The 22,500-nt window shown below is 36.3% G+C and overlaps 1 protein-coding gene across 1 annotated transcript in view; it reads left to right on the forward strand.

Moving 5' to 3' along the window:
* LOC137627748 (titin homolog) overlaps positions 1–19,964 on the forward strand; it is a 56,520-nt gene extending 36,556 nt beyond the window's left edge. Inside the window, exons 3-7 of the mRNA XM_068359022.1 lie at positions 322–559; positions 5,905–6,032; positions 9,774–11,244; positions 18,228–18,353; positions 19,127–19,964. Of these exons, the coding sequence (XP_068215123.1) occupies positions 322–559; positions 5,905–6,032; positions 9,774–11,244; positions 18,228–18,353; positions 19,127–19,651 (2,488 nt within the window). The 3' untranslated portion in view covers positions 19,652–19,964. The remainder of the gene's footprint in view (positions 1–321; positions 560–5,904; positions 6,033–9,773; positions 11,245–18,227; positions 18,354–19,126) is intronic.
* The last annotated feature ends 2,536 nt before the right edge of the window (positions 19,965–22,500 follow it).

Below are 22,500 nucleotides of genomic sequence, written 5' to 3' on the forward strand. Positions count from 1 at the left end.
GGCTTACTGAAAGCCTAAAGCTAATACGTTTACCAACTCATGACCCCCAATCAAACCATTAAAATTTGTCCCAAGTATAAAAATAAAATGCAAATAGGCATAAATATTTAAAAAATTTACATGAATTAATAGTATTAAGACTTTCATCCAAAATCCAAAAATGTATTGAAATCTCCCAGCCATCAAAATAATTTAGATGTATCAAAACTCTCCTACTTAAATGTATAATAAAATTCTACTTTTAAATCCCTAGATTTACTAATAATTATCATATAATTGTTTATCACGAAGAAATTAATAAAAACTTCCATTTAATTCCAGCATGGACGACCTGCTCTCCTGCTCAGTATGCTGCGAACCATACCACGAGAAAACCAGGCAGCCTGTACTCCTGCCGAGATGCGGCCACACCTTCTGCAGGCCGTGCACCTCCTTCCTGGTGCAGAAGGGCAACATCGTCTGCCCCAGCTGTCGCGTGGACCAGAAAGTCGAGGGCGCCGATAACCTTCCTACAGAGTTCAGCCTGCTGGCCATTTCGCTCGCTCAGCAAGTTCATAAGGTCCGTGACTGGGAATTTTTTTTTTTTTTCCTGAGGGCGAGGGTACGAGTTTAAAGATTTCGTGTAGTTAGTGTACTGCCTCATGTCTATAAATATATAGTATGGTAAATATATATTAGAGTATATGTATGTATGTATGTATGTATGTATGTATATACAGTATATACTTAATATAACTGTATACTAACCTCTCTCTCTCTCTCTCTCTCTCTCTCTCTCTCTCTCTCTCTCTCTCTCATATATATATATATATATATATATATATATATATATATATATATATATGTATATATATATACTGTACATATATATATATATATATATATATATAGATATATATATATATATATATATATATATGTCACGCTAAGGGGGAGAACGAGTAGTCATACCTTGGTGAGAGGGGGTACCCCGATCGGTACACTTGGAAACCACACTCTCCCATAAAATGCCGAACCAGCAGGTTGTAGTTAAGAAAATGAGGGGAGGGGCTGAAGGGTCAATAAATTGGGGAAAGTTGAAGGGTTGAATCTGTGTGCGCTTGTGTGTGCATATCTATGTAAATATTTAGACGTTACTTAGACGGCTCGGGTACACTAGTATAATGATAATTATAATAATGAAGATCAGTATGGAAGGATATAGGTAAAAGATGGATAGATCGACACAAAGATAGGAAGATCATAGATGAGTAAGACCATGAGAACTCCTAGCGAGTTTTTGTCGTGACAAAAACAAACACCAAGTCCTCTTCACTGTTTCGACCTGGAAGGAATAGAGAAATTGGCTTCTCTTACTTCAAATGGACCATTCTTACTGTTGGACGTTCTTTGAAGCAACTAATGAGCTTTTGTTATATATATATATATATATATATATATATATATATATGAAAAAAAAATTATTATCAGTAGTAGCTAAGCTACAACTCTAGTTGGAAAAGCAGGATGCTATAAGTCACGGGCTCCAACAAGGCAAAAAGCCCAATGAGGTTAGGAGATAAGGAAATAAACTACATTAGAAGTAATGAACAAATAAAGTAAAACATTTTAAGAACAGAAACAACATTAAAATAGATCTTTCATATATAAACTATAAAAAGAGACTCTTATCAGCCTGTTCAACATAAAAACATTCGATGCAAGTTATGAAATCCATTCCAAAACGTGATCACAGCTGGAATAAAACTTCTAGAATACTGTGTAGTACCGAGCCTCATTATGGAGATGGCATGACTAGAATTAACTACATACCTAGTAATACAAACGGGATGGTATTATTATTATTATCATTATTATTATTATCATTATTATTATTATTTTCCTAGTTGGAAAATCAAGATGCTATAACAACAAAGGCTCCAATAAGGAGAAATAACCCAGAACGGAAAGGAAACAGGGAAATTAATACATTACAAGAGAAGTGATACAACCAAAATAAAATATTTTAAAATATGTAACAACATTAAATTAGATATTTCATATATAAATTATAAAAACTTAAAAAAATGAGAGGAAGATAAATAAGGTAGAACAGCTTGCCCGAGGGTACCCCTCAAGCAAGAGAACTCTAATCCGAGACAGTGGAAGACCATGGTACAGAGGCTATGACACTACCCAAGACTAGAGAGCAATGATTTTATTTTGGAGTGTCCTTCAAGAAGAGCTGCTTACCATAACTATAGTCTCATCTACCCATACCAATAGGAAAGTAACCACTGAACAATTACAGTTTAGTAGATAACCCCTTGAGTGAAGAATTGTTTGGTAATCTCAATGTTGTCAGGTGTATGAGGACAGAGCAGAATGTGGAAAGAATATGCCAGACTATTCAATGTATGTGTAGACAAAGACAGAACGAGCCGTAACCAGAGAGAGGGATCCAATGTAGTACTGTCTGGCCAGTCAAAGGGCCCAAGAACTCTTTAGGGTTAGTTTCTCAATCGGTGGCTGGTGCCCTGGCCACACTACTACCTACTGTCTAGGAAGATCTGAATGCAAAGGAAGGTCAGAATTAGGAAAAATCTTATACAACACATGTCAAACTACTGAACGACGGTTCCAGAGATTAATATTTAGGTCAGGAATAAGAAATTTAATAGAGTGTAAGTTCCTGTTCAACAAATTAAGATGATATTCAGCATTTGAAGTCCAGATAGGCGAACAATACTCGAAACAAGGCCGAATGAAAGAATTGAAACATTTCAGAATACATTGATCACCGAAAATCTTACAAGACTTTCTCAATAAGCCAATTTTTTGTGCAATTGAAGGAGAGATAGACCAAATGTGTTTCTCAAAAGCAAATTTGCTTTCAAGAACTACACCTAAAATATTAAAAAAGTCATACAGTTGGAGAAACATTACCAATGCTGAGATCCAGAAGTTGAGGAACTACTGTCCTCGGCCTACTTATAGTCCTACTTAGTATTTTGTCAGGATTCAAATTAATGCCCCATAATTTGCACCATGCACTAATTTTAGCTAGAACTCTATTAGGGGATTCAGCAACTTCAGATCTAAATTCAGGAGATGGAATTGATGCAAAGATAATGGTATCATCTGCACATGTAATGAGCTTGCTTTCTTGGCCAAACAACATCTGTGTATATACTATGAAAAGTAATGGGCCAAGAACACTACCCTGAGGAATACCAGATATATATACTCTCTACTCTGCCCATCGCAGCAAATCTGTCATCTATTACTTTCACTTGAACAATCATATAATAATGCTAAGAAAAGACCCACCCGGTCCAAACTGTTTCAGTTTGTAAACAAGGGCCTCATGATTAACATGGTCAAAGGCATCACTGAAATCAAGGTCAATTATACGAACTTCCTGACCACAATCAAGCAATTTCTGGAAATTGAAAGAAGGGCATCACAGGCTCCTATAGGCCTTTACGAAAGCCGAATTGCAAACTATTGAACAAATTTTTTACTTGACTCATGCAATACTAAATTTCTTACTTAAGTGTTTTCTCTACTTTATGGACATGGTCTATTTTCACACATTAAAGGATATTTCCTACTTGAATACACATCCCTCATCCAGTGTTTGGATATAGAAGAATGAAAACTGATTTTCCCTATTGAAAATCGACTTTCTTAGTCAGCGTTGGACTTAAATTATGTAAAACCGTATTACTAAAGTTCAAAATATATTCATAAAAAAGTTATTTCCACAGGGACCGCAGGACCATCACTGCTAAGTGTGTGTTGGGTAAGTGCAAGAGAAGATAAAGTTAACATTTGCTTCAGTGTTTATTACTGCTCACATCAGCAAATATAAATAAAACATAACAGCGCTTTATTTAATTTCGTTTCGATTAATAGCAAAAATACCAATTGGAAAACTTAATAATGCTTTATATGATTTATTTTTACTTATTTTAGCGAAAGCTTTTTCTCATTATTTTCACTCATGTCAGTTGCTTCTTAAAGCTAGTAATACGTCAGGTGCTAATGGCAGGCTAATTGCCATTGAATTTCTTATTCTGATTTCTTAGAGAGTGCTAATATCCATAAAGAAATAAACTTGGTAAAACCAAATTCTTGTAAAGATAGAGTGAATGAAGGTATGGTTAAAAAAATATTTAGAATACTGTAATTCAAAAGTGATATTGAAAATAACTGATGCCGTTGCAAATTTAAACACTTGTATTCTCCAGGTATATTCAACTTCTTAAAAATAAACTAACTAAACTCAAACATAATTTTAACCTATTTTACATATGAGTATTTGAGCATTTCTATATCATTCTCTATGTATTATAGCTACGGAAGGAAAAATGAAGACTTGATTGGAGTTAGTCCTTTCGTCCATGAAGTCCATAGTGGACGAAAGTACTAACTCGAATCAAGTCTTTTCATTTTTCCTCCCGTTTCTATGATACATTTTATACTCATCACGAGTCAGCTTTCGTGATTTCTACACATTATTCTCTATATAAACAAAAAACCCTTTAGACACAAAAAAAAAATAAAAAAAATAAAAAAAATAAAAAAAAAAATAATAAAATCCATAAAGACCTTAAGGATTCAGAATTCCCTTGCAGAAAAAATCCAAATGTTACGACAACTGCAAAGAGCAATATAGGCAACCTAATGAACTTTTTACACCTTAGACTATCAACAAGCACGATAAGGAGAGAGGAAGAAAGGTAGATGGTCTTTCAGCCTTTCAAAGTAAGGAAGGTTGTAAAATTCACGAAATAAGGTCAAATGTTAATGTTAAAATACTACTAACTATAAAAGATGGCAAAAAAGCCGTTTCTTAGTGTACTGAAAAGGAAATAGTTTTTACTAATAAATACCACATAAAAATTTGTTATAATAACTTTAATAATATTGCTAATAATAATTTCCGCATACACTTAACAAAATCACAAATTTCTTTTATCAAAGGTTGTTTCTGCCACTTTACAGGGCGGTAAAAGATATCATTTACTTACTTAAGTCATTTACATTATTTTCTATAGAATTTTCATTGCTAAAGTAAAATATCCAAGAAATTCATTAAAACCTTCAGCTATATCAAAAATTCATCTAGTTTCAACTTTGGATTGCCAAATAACTTCTCACAAAATTTTAATAGTATATGCATGTAAAATATTCACCATAAATTTTAAATGTAAGAATACTATAAATAGAAAACTTGTACAAATATATTCGAATTATATACATACACATACAGTATACATATATATGTATATATTTATATATATATATATATATATATATATATATGTATATATTATATACATATGTATATATATATTTATATACATATATGTGTATATTTATATATATATATATATATATATATATATATATATATATATATATATATATATATATATATATATATATTATATATATACATATATATATATATATATATATATATATATATATATATATATATCATTTATTGACATGTATATATATTATATATATATATATATATATATATATATATATATATATATATATATATATATATATATAGATTATCATTTTTGACGTATTATCCTTATCATCATTATCCTCATTTAGAAAAACCGAACATTTATATAAGAAATAGAGAGACTAAGAGTACACTAACACAATAAGAAATCTTTCACAGGCACGAATCTCATAGCTAAAAACATGATTAAAAGAACACAAGGGCCACAGGCGGTAATAAAACAACAACAATTTTGTTAAAAACAACAGAAAATATAAACATACAGGAACAAATCAAATATGAATACCAAAACAATGACACTCGTGAAGGATTCCACTTTTTCGAATAATAATCCTAGGAGTCTGCTATTAATGCCCTTCGCTTTGTCTCCACAGCAAGACACATGTCAGGAACACGGGGTGAAGTTATCCTTCTGGTGTAAGACGTGTAATGTACCAGCTTGTGGCGAATGCTTGTTTGAGGACCATCCCATGACATCCCACTGTGTCATCAAATCTACAGCGTAAGTTGTGATCGTCGCCAGGCTGGCGACCTAATATCATTCCTGAATATTTCAGATGCATGACTGGGTTTAAACTTTGAACTCAACAAGACATGGCCGAATTGTTTGTTTTTAAAAAAAAAAGTAATATCTAATAAAAATACACTTCTATTATCATTACAAGTTACCTAAGCCATTTACTGGGCTGACAAGTTTGATTTGTTTTTATAAGAATAACATGTAGGCTAGGTGGAAAACTTTGTAATTTAATAAAATAAGCTTTGAAATACTGACAAATATTCGTTAGGAGATTGACATCCGAAACTTTTTCTATGCATTTACCCATTCTATTGCATCCTGTTTCATACGAGCATAATACGTTCCAGGACCGAGCTCGTATGTCAAATTGTTCGTATCTCAAGAATATTTTCCGTATAAAAAACTGAAAAAAATTTAATTCATTCCTGCCCTCGTGAAAACACCCTAGATCAATGACATAACAATGGAAAAAACATGTTTTTAATTGCTGTAATACTTTATATACACTCATAAAATTATATAAATGATTGCTACACTGTGATCTGCAATAAAATGTGGTTTTATTATGGAGTTCTTACCTTTGAGAGAGACGGTAGCAGGTAACAGCGGTGTGTGTGGAGGAGGAGGAGGGAGGAAGGGAAGGTGAGAATTGGACGGTACCATATTTACACTGCATTACATTACCCAGCGTAGCACTTAAAACTTAAATTTAACTAAACTTATCTAACTTCATTCTTAAAATTTTTCATCCTTATCTACTTTTTTTAGTTATTCTTTATCTTTACTTCTTAATGTTCTTCACTTCTCTTAGCTCTTTATGCCTCACATTCACTTTTATTTGTTGCAGGCCTTTTAAAATACCTATCCAAGGAACTCTTTCTGTCTCCCTTTCAAAATGTTGCGGAAATGAGTCAGGCAATCGTCGTTAAAAAGAGCTGAAGCATGACCAGTTGACGATTTATCAGGATGTCTCTTTTCAACAAAATTAGAAACATCCTGCTGCTTAGCCAACTCTTCCATAATCTCCCTCAAAGAAAGAAGTTCCCCGGTTCCACCTCCTCCTCGCTACTGAGCTCTTGCAACACCTCCGAATGTTGTATCGTCTGGAGCTCGATCAAATCCTCAGTCGTGAGCTCTTCTTGATGCTCCTCGACAAGGTTGTTGACATCTGCCTCATCTACCTACAACCTCAATGGACTTTCCGCGACACAATCTCTTCCTACACAATGGGTTTCGGGTCAGGCTGCGTATTAAACCCTTCAAAATCCCTTTCAGCAACAGAATTTAGCCACAATTTCTTCCAAGTTGAATTAAAAGTTTTTCGCATAACATCCTGCCATGGTTCATCAATAATTTTCAAACAATTCATAATGTTAAAATGGTCCTTCCAAAATTCATGAAGGGTGAAGTTGGTGTATTCTGTAACATCATGGGCTGGAGGAATGGAGTGGTTTTGGGCTGGAGATAGAGGACCTTAATGAACTTGAAATCATCGATAATGTCATCTTCAAGACCTGGAGGGTGACCAGGGGCATTGTCTAAAATGAGAAGACATTTCAATTGCAGATTTTTTCTCCATCAAATACTTCTTGACTGCCAAACCAAAAGCCAGATTTACCCATTCTGTTAAGAAATGCCTCATAATCCCTGTCTTTGAATTTGCTTACCACATCACTTGAAGCCCTTCTCTATCAAGATCTTGTGACTCTTGAAAGCATGTGGGTTTTCAGAGTAATACACCAGCAGTGGCTTGATATTGCAGTCACCGCTGGCATTTATAGGTGTATGGTCCAGAAGTTTCTTCTCTACTGTCGCAATGAATCCCCTCCATGCCATCTTCTTCCAAAAAAAAAGGCCAGTTTCATCGCTGTTGAATACTTTTTGGGTGTTACAACCTTCTGCAGCAATAAGCGAGGCAAAACGTTCTACATACTTCTCCGCTATTTTCACATCCGAACTCACAGCTTCCCCATGCCTCATAACCGAGTGCATCCCAGTTCACTTCTTAAAGTTATCAAACCAGCCACAACTAGCTTCGAACATCTCCACTGTCGTTGATGTTTCACCACTCTTAGCTGCTTTCCTTTGTTTCAAATCTTTGTAGACTGTGCTAGCCTTCTTACAGATGATTGTCTTGGTCACGCTATCCCCAGCCAGCTACTTTTCTTTAATGGACTACAACAGCAACCTCTCCACCTCGTCATTTATATCAGTCCGTAACTTATACATGATGGTTAGGCCTTTAGAAGGCTTTGTGCTCTTAATAGCAGCCTTCTGTTTGAGGATGGTACATACTGTATTGTCGATGTGCTCCTGTCGTAATGGCGGGTCAACTCACTCACACGGACACCAAGCTCATGTTTTTCGATAATTTCATGCTTCACCTCTATCGTCATCATGCGCTTTTTCTTCTCACTGCCTATGTTTTCACTCGCTTTCTTGGGACATCACTTATTAGGATAATTATCTAGAAAAATAAAGTACGTTAAAATAATGTAAATAAAACAAACAACACGGGAGATGCACGCAGATGCAAATAGTAGTCAGAGATCACGTGAAATGAACGAGTGAAGTGGACTTCGAGATCTCCAAAGCACTCAGCAACCTAGCATTTGCATCTGTAAGCATGCTCTTATCTCAATGCAAAAATTTCCTCGCCGACTTCCTCGTATCTCGGAATGCTCATATGTTGGAATGCTCTCATCAAGGTATTACTGTATTAACTCTGACTTTCTTCTGGATTACCTTATCCATACTCCTGTATGTGTCTACACTATCGTTTTGTCCATCTTGCAACTGGAGCTCAAACAATGTTAAGTCTCTTAAATTATACTTGATGATCTATCAAATCACTACCTGTTGACCCAGTGGTCACACACTTTTACTTTATATATTCTCCCTCCAACTCTTTCAAGAAATTTTTTTAATATACAGTATACTGATTTCTCGTGTACCTTTTCCCTAAGAAAATATTCACTGTTTACTTGATCAGACTAAATAGTTTTATTTACACATTAATAATAATAAGAATAGGGAAGTGGGGAATATGGGGAAAGGAAGAGTACCCCTGGATACAATCCAGTTTATAGCTCAAAGGCAGGTACTCGGGAGGGGAAAGATTAAGGCAATAGGGAGAGAGAGAAGTACAGGAGAAGAATAAAAGAGAGAGGCAGACCCTCTTGCGATATTAGATAATTTTATTTACAACCATAGCCAATCTACATCAGTTAAATCTACCTTTACCTCTACATAATAATTATTTACAACTATAGCCACTCTTTTCTCATCATTATATTCATCTAATTACTTTTATACTTTCCCTTGTCCAAGTAGAGTTAGGGACGCTCTTCTTTCAAAATGATATAATTCCAAAATCTAAATCCCTTTACAAAATTTTCATGTATTGATTTTCTATATAAATTTTCCTTTCACCTATCAATGCATATTATTCATTTTATATGAATAATCAAAATTGATCAGTAATCAAAGATGACACAGTTTCCTGTTGCAAACAAGCGTCAAGTACAAAAATTAAAGTTACTTCTTAGTGAATTTAAACATAAGATAATTATAAAAGGTATGTAAGTAAAAGCATACTGAGCTAGATTAGAATTTTGTTAACTATTAATTAAAAGATTAAATCTAAACAATGGGTCTAAAATATTATTGAAAACACTGTCATAGAAGTAAACATTCATTAAACGACATGCTTTCTCTTTTCAGGTACGTTAATGAGATGAAAGAGAGTGTCACAGATATCACAAACAAATTCATGGAAGCTCTGGATGGGAGGGAGAAACGATTCTTTGAAAGAATCTTTACTAGTACAAAAGTTATTAATGATGCCTTGAGAACAATCACAGTCCTCAGGAAAGACATGGAAGAAGCAAGAGAACTCATGAAGGGTGTGAAGATTGTTGAAGGCATTGGTCCTACACAGACACTCTCAGAGTCAGCTAAGTTCTTAGGACTGAAGTGGAACTTACAGGATGTTAACCTTAACCTGGGTCCGGTCATGATAAAAAATGAAGCAACAGCCAAGTCGATTGCTGAAGAACCGGAAAGTACAGAACCAGAACCAGAGCCTATAAAAGAAGATGAAAAGGTAGAGACTGCAACAAATAATAATGATGAGGTAGCCTGTGATAATGGTATAAATGAAAAGGAAAAAGCAGATGATGAGAAGGAGAAAGATTCTGAAGAAGAAGAAGAAGAGGAGTTCCTTACCGAGGAAGAAATAAGAAAAAGGAAAAAGATTCAAAGACTGAAAGAGAGATTGGCTGCTGCCACAGTAGCGGCTGAACAGGCTAAACAGGAATCTAAGGAAAAGGTTGGTACCAAAAAGGATAAGGTTGACAGCAATAATGAAAAGAAGGCTGAAGATGAGGTGACCAAGACACCAACGTCTAGTCGAGAATCTTATGAATCCACTTTAAAAAATCTTAAACCCTGGCAAAGAAGAGTAAAGCCTTGGGAGCCCACGCCACGAGAACCTTCCATCACACCAGACAGAGAAACCGATTCAAAAGCTAAGAAAGAATCAGATAAAAAAGAAGAGACAGAGAAGGGCACAGATGACACGGTAAAAGATGAAAAGTCAAAAGATGAAATGGAAAACAACCAATCCAAAGATAACAAAAAAGATGAAAGTGACATAACAAACGATAATAAGAAATCCGACCAATCTAATGAAAATGCTACCAATGAAATGACCGCAGGCTCGAATATGGATACAAATGAACCAGCAGCCACTCCAGTAAAAGGTGATACAAAAACAGACTCGACAGATGCTAATATGGCATTAACTACAGAAGGTGATTCAAAAAAGGAAGATAAAGTCGAGAAGAAAACATCTTCGTCCACAATTAAGAAACCAAGAGGAAGATTAGCCAGAAATGCACTGAAAAGAGCCCAAACTATGGACCTCTCAAAGAAACTTGAAAATCCAGAAGAAGACACTAATAAAGATACTGAATCTGAAAATATCAAAGGATTAGATTTGGAGACACATAAAAGCAAACCCAATGAGGAAGTACAACAGAAACATAAGGAAGCAGAAACACAGACATGTGAAGAAATAAATCCTGAGGAGAATGAGGGAGCAAGAGACAGCACAGCAGCTACTCAGTCCAGTGATGGGATGCTTGAGATGGAACCAGATGAAAAGGAGAGAATAGCAACAGAACTCTTGCAGGTAAAGTTAAGAATTGCATAACTCAGATTATTCAAAATAAATCAAAATCTTTCAGACACTACAATTAATATTCAGGCAATACATAGTAAGCATGACACCAGTAAGTTTAACGCAACTTGATTAACCATGCCATCTATGAATCTCACATAGCTTATGTAAGCATGCATAACTTAGGTGGTCCCTGGTCTTGAATAGTACTTAATTCAATAATATTTTCCTATTGTGAATATCAGATTGTCAGTTTAATTCAAAAATTTAATTTGTTCTTTTAACTCTCTATTATTATGCCTTGTTCAGAAATAGCTTTCAGTTGGCTGTAATGTCTGTCTTACATAAAAGAAAACAGCTTTCTTTAAGCAACTTGTTCCATTTTTATAATGAACATTCATTACCATTTCATATAAATCGCTCCATGAAACAGATAAAAAGTGGGTTACATAATACCAAAAGAGTACGATTCTGGTAACAATCATACTGAAATTGTGCAATTCTGGTAATAAAGTAATTTAAGGAAATTTAGAGATCAATGACGCCGTGCAAATAAAATGAGTAATCTAATTAGGCCTGAACAGAGGAAGGTTCTAGAGTAGCCAGGAGTCAGTATGAGGACAGAACTGACTCGGCACAAGTGTCTTTAGAATAAATCCATTGCTTCTTGTGTGCTAAGGTACTAAGTGAGAGACAAACCCTAGTTCAATGATAATTGTAGACGTGCTTATTTGGAGAAGCAGTAGGCTCATCATCTTTGGATTTGACTTAGAAAAACTATACTCAGCTTAGAGCTTCTGCCCACAGCTTATGCTTCAACTGAAAAGGAATAAAATTTAACCATAAAAGAAACCTTTTCTGGTACAACCCAGGAACATAAGTGATGGGCTACCCTTAAATCTGCACTCTTTGGTGTAGATTCAATCGCTCTTCCTTTACTTAAACCAGATGGCTCTGTCACTCAATATACAAAGGAAAAGGCAACCCTTTTAGCTGATGTATTTGACAGTTGGGGTATTGGTAATGTTACTCCATTATGTAAATACATTGTGGTAGCTCAAGTCCAGTTGATTACTGCCATATTATCTAAAGTTTTTTAACGTCTTCTGGCAAAACATCTAAAAAAGTTTGCTGAAGGTAATCAGCTGTTCCCAAGTTTGCAATTCTACTTTCGTAAAGGCCTTGGAGCTTATGATGTCCTTCTTTCAACCGCCAGTGGTGTACAGAAATCCCTTGATTGTGGTCAGGAGGTTTGTATGATTGGCCTTGATTTTAGTGCTGCCTTTGACCATGTTAATCATGAGGCCCTTGTTTTCAAACTCAAAACAGCTGAGAATGGGTGGGTCTTTTCTGAGCATCATTATTGAATTTTTAAGTAATAGATTGCAAAGAGTTGCTGTTAATTGGCACCCTGTGGTTATAGGAATGTGATATCTGGTGTTCCTCAGGGTAGTGTTCTTGGCCCATTACTTTTAATACTAAATACACATGACATGTGGTTTGGCCTAGAAAACAAGCTTGTTGCATATGAAGGTGATGCTATACTCTGCATCACTTCCATCTCCTGAATGTAGGTCTGGGTGTTGCTGAAACCCTTAATAGAGATCTAGCTAAAATTAGGGCATGGTGCAAATTATGGGGCATGAAGCTGAACCCAACCAAAACTCAAAGTATGAATGTAAGTAGGCCGAGGACAGTGGCTCCTCAACATCCGGACCTCAGCATTGATAATGCTTCTTAACACTGCATGAATAAATATTTTAGGTGTGATTTTTGACAGTAAATTTAATGTTGAGAAACACATGAGGCCTGTTTCTCTTCTTCAATTGCACAAACACTTGGCTTATTGCGAAAGTCTTGTAAGATTTTCAGTGATCAATCTATTCTGAAGAAGTGTTTTATTTCTTTCATTCTACAGTGTTTCGAGTACCGTTTCTCCTCTTTATTTGTAGGACAGGAACTTATAGTCTATTAAGTTTCTTATTCCTGCTCTAGATATCAATCTCTGACACCGCCATTCATTTAGTTCGTTATGCATATTGCAAAAGAATTTTTGTAATTCTGACCATCATTTATTACATTCAGACGTTTGTAGACAGCACCATCCTGCTCGTAATACTAGGTACGCAGTTAATTCTAAGAGTCAGGCCATCTCCATTATGAGGCTCAGTACTACACAATATTCTAGAAGTTTTATCCCAGCTGTGACCAAGTTGTGTAATGATCTTCTTATCGGGTAGTTGAATCGGTGGAACTTCAAAAGTTCAAAGTTGCAGCAAATGATTTTTGTTGAACAGGCTGATATGTCTTTTAATAATTTATACATGAAAGTTTTGTTTTAATGGTTACTGGTCTTAAAATATTATTTTTCATTTGTTCATTACTTCTCTTATAATTTATCTATTTCCTCATTTCCTTTCCTCACTGGGCTATTCTTCCCTATTGGAACCATTTGGAATATGGCATCCTGCTTTTCTAACAAGGGTTTAGCACAGCTAGTATTAATAATAATAATAATAATAATAATAATAATAATAATAATAATAATAATAATAATAATACCACTTTCTGAAGCCATTAATTTTACAAAGCAAAAATAATATAAATCTAACCTATAACTACACAATTAGCACTGACCGAAAGGTGAAAACAGGAATGGGCAATAGAAGTGGAATTACAATCATGTACAATATACACTGTATACAGTATATATATATATATATATATATATATATATATATATATATATATATGTTCAAATAAGCCATATATTTTTGATACACTAATGTCTGGATTCTCTTAACGACTACGGGATCAGAGCCCCAGGCGAAATCACACAAGGACAAGAGGTTGTGACCGGCCGGAGCTCGAACCCTGGTCTGGCAAGCTTGTATAGACAGTGACTTACCACTTGCCAAATGGTAAGTCAATGTCTATACAAGCTTGCCGGACCAGGGTTCGACTCCCGGCCGGTCACAAGCTCTTGTCCTTGTGTGATTTCGCCCGAGGCTCTAATCCCGAGGTCGTTAAGAGAATCCAGACATTAGTGTATCAAAAATATATGGCTCATATGAACATGAAAAACACGTCTAAATGTGCAAAATTTATCACACACACACACACACATATATATATATATACATATATATATATATATATATATATATATATATATATATATATATATATATATATATATATATATATCCATCCATATACCAAGGCAGTTCCCCCAATTTTGGGGGGTAGCCGACATCAATAAGAAACAAAACAAAAAAGGGGACCTCGACTCTCTACGTTCCTCCAGCCTAACCAGGGACTCAGCCGAGTTCAGCTGGTACTGCTAGGGTGCCACAACCCAACCTCCCACATTTTCCACCACAGATGAAGCTTCTTACTGCTGAGTCCCCTACTGCTGCTACCTCCGTGGTCATCTAAGGCACCGGAGGAAGCAGCAGGGCCTACCGGAACTGCGTCACAATCGCTCGCCATTCATTCCTATTTCTAGCACGCTCTCTTGCCTCTCTCACATCTATCCTCCTATCACCCAGAGCTTCCTTCACTCCATCCATCCACCCAAACCTTGGCCTTCCTCTTGTACTTCTCCCATCAACTCTTGCATTCATCACCTTCTTTAGCAGACAGCCACTTTTCATTCTCTCAACATGGCCAAACCACCTCAACACATTCATATCCACTCTAGCCGCTAACTCATTTCTTACACCCTTTCTCACCCTCACCACTTCGTTCCTAACCCTATCTACTCGAGATACACCAGCCATACTCTTCAGACACTTCATCTCAAACACATTCAATTTCTGTCTCTCCATCACTTTCATTCCCCACAACTCCGATCCATACATCACAGTTGGTACAATCACTTTCTCATATAGAACTCTCTTTACATTCATGCCCAACCCTCTATTTTTTACTACTCCCTTAACTGCCCCCAACACTTTGCAACCTTCATTGACTCTCTGACGTACATCTGCTTCTACTCCACCATTTGCTGCAACAAGACCCCAAGTACTTAAACTGATCCACCTCCTCAAGTTACTCTCCATTCAACATGACATTCAACCTTGCACCACCTTCCCTTCTCGTACATCTCATAACCTTACTCTACCCACATTAACTCTCAACTTCCTTCTCTCACACACCCTTCCAAATTCTGTCACTAGTCGGTCAAGCTTCTCTTCTGTGTCTGCTACCAGTACAGTATCATCCGCAAACAACAACTGATTTACCTCCCATTCATGATCATTCTCGCCTACCAGTTTTAATCCTCGTCCAAGCACTGGAGCATTCACCTCTCTCACCACTCCATCAACATACAAGTTAAACAACCACGGTGACATCACACATCCCTGTCTCAGCCCCACTCTCCCCGGAAACCAATCGCTCACTTCATTTCCTATTCTAACACATGCTTTACTACCTTTGTAGAAACTTTTCACTGCTTGCAACAACCTTCCACCAACTCCATATAACCTCATCACATTCCACATTGCTTCCCTATCAACTCTATCATATGCTTTCTCCAGATCCATAAACGCAACGTACACCTCCATACCTTTTGCTAAATATTTCTCGCATATCTGCCTAACTGTAAAAATCTGATTCATACAACGCCTACCTCTTCTAAAACCACCCTGTACTTCCAAGATTGCATTCTCTGTTTTATCCTTAATTCTATTAATCAGTACTCTACCATACACTTTTCCAACTACACTCAACAAACTAATACCTCATGAATTACAACACTCATGCACATCTCCCTTACCCTTATATAGTGGTACAATACATGCACAGACCCAATCTACTGGTACCATTGACAACACAAAACACATATTAAACAATCTCACCAACCATTCAAGTACAGTCACACCCCCTTCCTTCAACATCTCAGCTTTCACACCATCCATACCAGATGCTTTTCCTACTCTCGTTTCATCTAGTGCTCTCCTCACTTCCTCTATTGTAATCTCTCTCTCATTCTCATCTCCCATCACTGGCACCTCAACACCTGGAACAGCAATTATATCTGCCTCCTTATTATCCTCAACATTCAGCAAACTTTCAAAATATTCTGCCCACCTTTTCCTTGCCTCCTCTCCTTTTAACAACCTTCTATTTCCATCTTCCACTGTCTCTTCAATTCTTGTGCCGGCCTTCCTTACTCTCTTCACTTCTTTCCAAAACTTCTTCTTATTCTCTTCATATGACTGACCCAGTCCCTGACCCCACCTCAGGTCAGCTGCCCTCTTTGCCTCACGTACCTTGCGTTTTACTTCCACCTTTTTCTCTCTATATTTTTCATACTTCTCTATACTATTACTCTGCAGCCATTCTTCAAAAGCCTTCTTTTTCTCTTCCACTTTTACCCTCACTCCTTCATTCCACCATTCACTGCCCTTCCTCATGCTGCCTCCAACCACCTTCTTGCCACATACATCACTTGCAATCCCAACAAAATTTTCTTTTGCTAACTTCCACTCCTCCTCTAAATTACCAGTTTCTCTTACTCTCACCTCGTCATATGCCATTTTCAATCTTTCCTGATATTTACTTTTTACCCCCGGTTTTATTAGCTCTTCAACCCTCACTAGCTCCCTTTTACATCCACCCACTCTATTCCCCCACTCTTTTACTACAACTAATTTTCCTTCCACCAAAAAATGATCAGACATACCGTTAGCCATACCCCAAAACACGTGCACGTCTTTCAATCTTCCAAACATTCTTTTAGTTATCAACACATAATCCATTAATGCCCTTTCTACTACTCTTCCATTTGCCACTCTTACCCATGTATACTTATTTTTATCTTTCTTTTTAAAAAAGCTAGCACTTATTACCATCTCTTGTTCAACACACATATCTACCAGTCTCTCACCACTCTCATTTTCACCTGGTACGCCATACTTCCCAATGACACTTTCTACCTCTCCAGCGCCCACTCTAGCATTTAAGTCACCCATGACAACTACATAATTCCTTCTACCCAGTCCTTCTACACACCTAGTTAATTCATTCCAGAACTCATTCCGCTCTTCTTCACTTTTCTCACTACCTGGTCCATACGCACTGACAAACGCCCAACAATCCCTACCCAACCTAACCCTTACCCACATTAACCTAGATGATATCTCCTTCCATTCCACTACTTTACCTGTCATCCATTCACTCAGCAATAAAGCCACACCCTCTCTCGCTCTTCCCCTTTCAATCCCAGACACTCTACCAGACATTTCACCAAACATCACTTCACCCTTTCCTTTCATCTTTGTCTCACACAAGGCCAATACATCCATCCTTCTACTTCTAAACATACTTCCAATCTCACATCTTTTACTCTCTATCGTACTACATCCACGCACATTCAAACACCCCAAAACTAGAGTGCGGGGAGCAGTCACTTTCCCCCCAGCTCCATCTCTTTGTTGCTGTCTCACAGGATTTTTTTATACAGGAGAGGGGGTTCCCAGCCCCCTCGTCCCGTCCCTTTTAGTCGCCTCTTACGACACGCAGGGATAACGTTGGCGCTATTCTAATTGTTTTATGCCCCCGCGGCCACAGGGGGCACACACACATATATATATATATATATATATATATATATATATATATATATATATATATATATATACACATAGTATTTTTCAAAATTTCCTTAGTAAACTAATTGACTTTGATAAAATTGGAATGAAATCAAATTACTGCAAAAAAATTATGTATTCTATTCATTAGGCAACTATTTTACACAGTACAATCTATAACCAGAAATCATTTGATAAAAAAGTCCTTTCTAAACACAGTTAATGCTACCAACTTCCTCATATATGAAGACAATGAGGTGTAACACCATTCAATAAAACCACGGGTATAAATATATCATTACTCGTAATCATTTTTGTTAATGTGACTAAATCAATAGTATGTACTTCTCACAAGTACCATTCAATGAGTTTCTGAAAACCACCCTTCTTTTGCAGGTACCAAGTCTGACAGTATGCATCGAAGGCATTGGCGGACTTTTGGCCCGTGTTGCGTGGGAATTTATGGGTCTTCACATTTACTGCCACCAGTTTCAGGAGTTGCCTTATGACATAATTGTTAAGGTAAGGTAATCCATCATTACCTGGTTGTAAGTCTATGTCAAATCATGGAGACCTTTCAATGTGACAGAATCAATTTATCATAATTCAATACTAGTGACCATTATTTTTCCAATCGTTTTTGCTAAGCTATCTTTTCACACTATGCATTTCAGGCAATAAATTGCATAGATTCAATTGAATATTCAAGCGTAGGTCATACTACAGGGTCTTGGTTGCTTAATCTGTTACTTATTAGAGGGTCATATCTCTAAAATCATCTGATAAGTTGTGACACTACTGTAATGATACTTTCTAATGTAAGAAAACTAACAATCACAATGAAGAATTGACCGGAATGTCTTTTAATATAACAAATTTCCTCGAAATAAGTCCATAGAAAAACTTTTCATCAGTGACAACAAAATTTAACTACCAGGCACAGAGACTGCAGAGTATTTATAAAAGATGTCAAAACTACACACTCTTATAGCTTTGTGTGATAGCATCATTTTTTTTTTTTTTGTAAAATAATCTATATGATAATTTCAAAACACATTGTATCAAAACTATTCCATTTTGCTTTCTTTCAGGTCTAGCTCTTCATGGAGATAGAAAATAAATTTAAAGTAATATTTGTTAATTGTAACTGTTAATTTTTTTACAAAGCTATTTGCTCATATACTTTTATCATTTCAGAGATCTCCAGAAAACCTATTGATCTATTCTCTAATATGCCAGTTTTGAGTGTATTCAGGTTAACCAACAAGGAATAATATACAGTACTTTCTTTCCAGTCTAATGTCCTCCATGCAGTTATTCCAACGAAAGACCCAATGGTATTCCTAGACATTGGTACAGATGACCAGACTCTTGGACGTGTCTACATAAAACTATGGGGCCACCTCAGACGATCAAATAACATGCTTTTGCTGTGTCTTGGAGACAGAGGGCGCTCTCTCAAGAACAGCCGTCTGTTTAGGGTACTAAACGCTGATGGGCCAGGCGAGCGAGTACAGGGTGGGGACTACGAATACAATGATGGACGAGGCGGTGAGGCTCTCATTGACGATCTGGAATATCAAGGGAAGTATGCCATGCCAATGGAAATGGGTCTGATCACTTCCGCCACAGGTGGAAATAGAGCTATGGACTCTCAGTTCTACATTTGCACAGAGGAGGATCTCAACAGACAGTTTGCTTGCCCATTTGGCAGGGTAATTGTAGGCTTGCCCATCTTGAAAGAAGCAGTGTGGATCAGTGTCACTACACAGGTCTACATTCAGGACTGCGGAGTTGTTCTAGACTGGCCGAGGATATAATATCTAATACATAAGGTGAAGGATGATATGAAGAGAAGAAGTTTCGTGGAAGAGGGTGTCTTTGAAAGAAGGCATTGGAGAGGGCGCATCAGGCAACCGACCCCTTAATGGAGGGATAACAGTGGAAAAGAAGATCTACAAGTTATCAGTTATAGACATTCTCCCAAGGATAACAAACTAAAAAGACAGGTCTCTTTCAGATGGCCACTGCATGATGAATTACCTGAAGTGAAAGTCATCTTTTTAATGAAGGAATCACGAAAATAAAATGAAATTACTTTTGGGGCTATAATTACTTCACTGAGAAATAGAATTTTTTTTTTAAAAATGTATGAAGGTTTCAAGGAAAAGTATACCCAAGTGAACAAAAAACAATGAATTATGTAAAGTTCTGTTGATAGATGATACCAAAATATGACAACTTGGTTTATTTCCAATTTCATGCTAATCCTTTGGTTATGAAAACAATTGGAGCGGCTTCATTAAGTATACTACTGCAGTGTTACCTACAATAGGGTCTGTATTCAGTGACTGCAGAAACTAAATGCCTCAATATGAACAATTGACCCATAATGCTAAATTGGTAAATTCTTGTATAAAGACACACTACATAGCCGACATTCGTTATATAAAATTGCAAGTCTGATTTCAGATGATGTGATTAAACGAACAGGCTGCAATATTTCTTTTACATTTCATACTTTTACTAGGCGCAATGAAATTATCTAACATTATGTGGAAAGAAAGCCTTATAAGGCACATTTCAACTATGACCTTGAATTTACTGTACAAGGAAATAAAAATAAATAAGACTTTCAAGATTTCATTTGGCCTTCAACGATTGGCAGGGAATGATAGGATTTTAAAGAATCCAGTGATAATAGGAAAACAGATTGCAAATATAATTTCAACATGTGCCCCTAACACGGTTTGCCAAGAACAAGAAAAAGAATGATTTAGATAAGAGTTTAAGGCAGCTATTAGAATAGTGAAAGAGAAGCTAATCACAGGAATAGACATGAATGGCAAAGTGGGGAAGAGAAGGGAGGGATATGAGGAGGTACATGGTGGCCATGTTCTTGGAATGAGAAATGAAGATGGGAAGTATACATTAGAGATGGCTCTGAGTTTTGAATTGGCATGTATGAACACCTGATTTCAGAAGTTGGATAAGCATCTGATAACATATGAAAGTGGAGGGGTGGAAAGCCAAATAAATTACATCCTGGTTAGAGGAGTTAACAAAAACAATTTGGGGGATTTTAGCATGTGTTAAACAACATATACTGGTAGTGATGGATTTTAAAATGAGGTAAAAAAAAAAAAACCCAAGATGAGAAAGAGGAGATCTAGATTTAAAGTTTGAGACCTTAAAGGTGAAAAGTGTTAGTAATCTAGGAGGACTAGGAAGAGAGAGACGCGTGGAAAAGCTGAACTTGGAGAGAGCACATGGTAACAGAGTGGAAAATATCTGGGTTGGTATGAAAGAAATGTATGTAGGGGATAAAAAGGAATTAGTGGTAAGAACCAACGGATATAATGTGTTGAATACTAGGTATTCAGTTCATTCTAATATTTATGCCTTCTACATCATGAGGCTCAATACTACACAGTATTCTAATTTTATTTCCGCTATGACCAAGTTATGAAATGATCTTCCTAATCGGGTAGTTGAATCGGTAGAACTTTAAAAGTTCAAACTTGCAGGAAATGTTTTCATGTTGAACAGGCTGACATGAGTTTCTTTTTATAGTTTATATATGAAAGATCTGTTTTAATACCGTTACTGTTCTAAAAATATTTCATTTTCATTGTTTATTACTTTTATATAGTTTATTTATTTTCTTATTTCCTCTCCTCACTGGGCTATTTTTCCTTGATGAGCCCTTGGGCTTACAGCATCTTGCTTTTCCAACATGGGTGGCACTTAGCTAGTAATAATAATAATAATAATAATAATAATAATAATAATAATAATAATGGAGAAAATTGGAGGTGGGACAGAGAGATGAAGGAGTCAGTTTAAAAGAAAATCGAAGGCATTTAAAGACTTGAAAGTAAATCATGTACAGGGTACAGAGGAACGGTACGGAAAAGAGGAAAATTATTCTAGGAAGAAAGTAGGTACAGCTATTGGAAAAGCAGTAGAAAAATTGAATGAAAGGCTAGGAACAAGGAAAGAAGAAAAGGATAGCTATAAGATTTCAAACTTGAGGAAAAAGGCAAAGAAAGGATTTGTGGCAACTGTAAGTTATCAAGGGTACAGATGGAAATATATTGCATAGGGATGAAGACATTAAGAGGAGATGGAGATTATATTTTGAATTATTGAATATAGAAAATGAGAGAGGAGCTTTGATCCAGTTGCAATTGGCCCACCTAATGTGGGACACGGGCTCTCTCTCTCTCTCTCTCTCTCTCTCTCTCTCTCTCTCTCTCTCTCTCTCTGCAGGTTATCCTTATGCAATCATGCACTGTGTGCCTTACGTACAGTCTGTATGTTTATACGAGATTAAGTATTGGCAAATTCTTCTTATGCCTATTTCAATAAGAACATCTCTCTCTCTCTCTCTCTCTCTCTCTCTCTCTCTCTCTCTCTCTCTCTCTCTCTCTCTCTCTCTCAATATGATATTAAGGGATAATTTTCTTCACATCACACTTTAAAAGTAAACCGTTTGAAATTAAAAAACTTTGTGTGAATAATGACAAAATTACCAGCTGCGAATCTCTCTCTCTCTCTCTCTCTCTCTCTCTCTCTCTCTCTCTCTCTCTCTCTCTCTCTCTCTGTCCAGGTGCCCAGAGCATTAGTTTCCCTGCATTATAAAACAACTTCATGGTGTTAGAAAACC

Source organism: Palaemon carinicauda, chromosome 35 (assembly GCF_036898095.1).
Source record: "Palaemon carinicauda isolate YSFRI2023 chromosome 35, ASM3689809v2, whole genome shotgun sequence".
Lineage (NCBI taxonomy): Eukaryota > Metazoa > Arthropoda > Malacostraca > Decapoda > Palaemonidae > Palaemon > Palaemon carinicauda.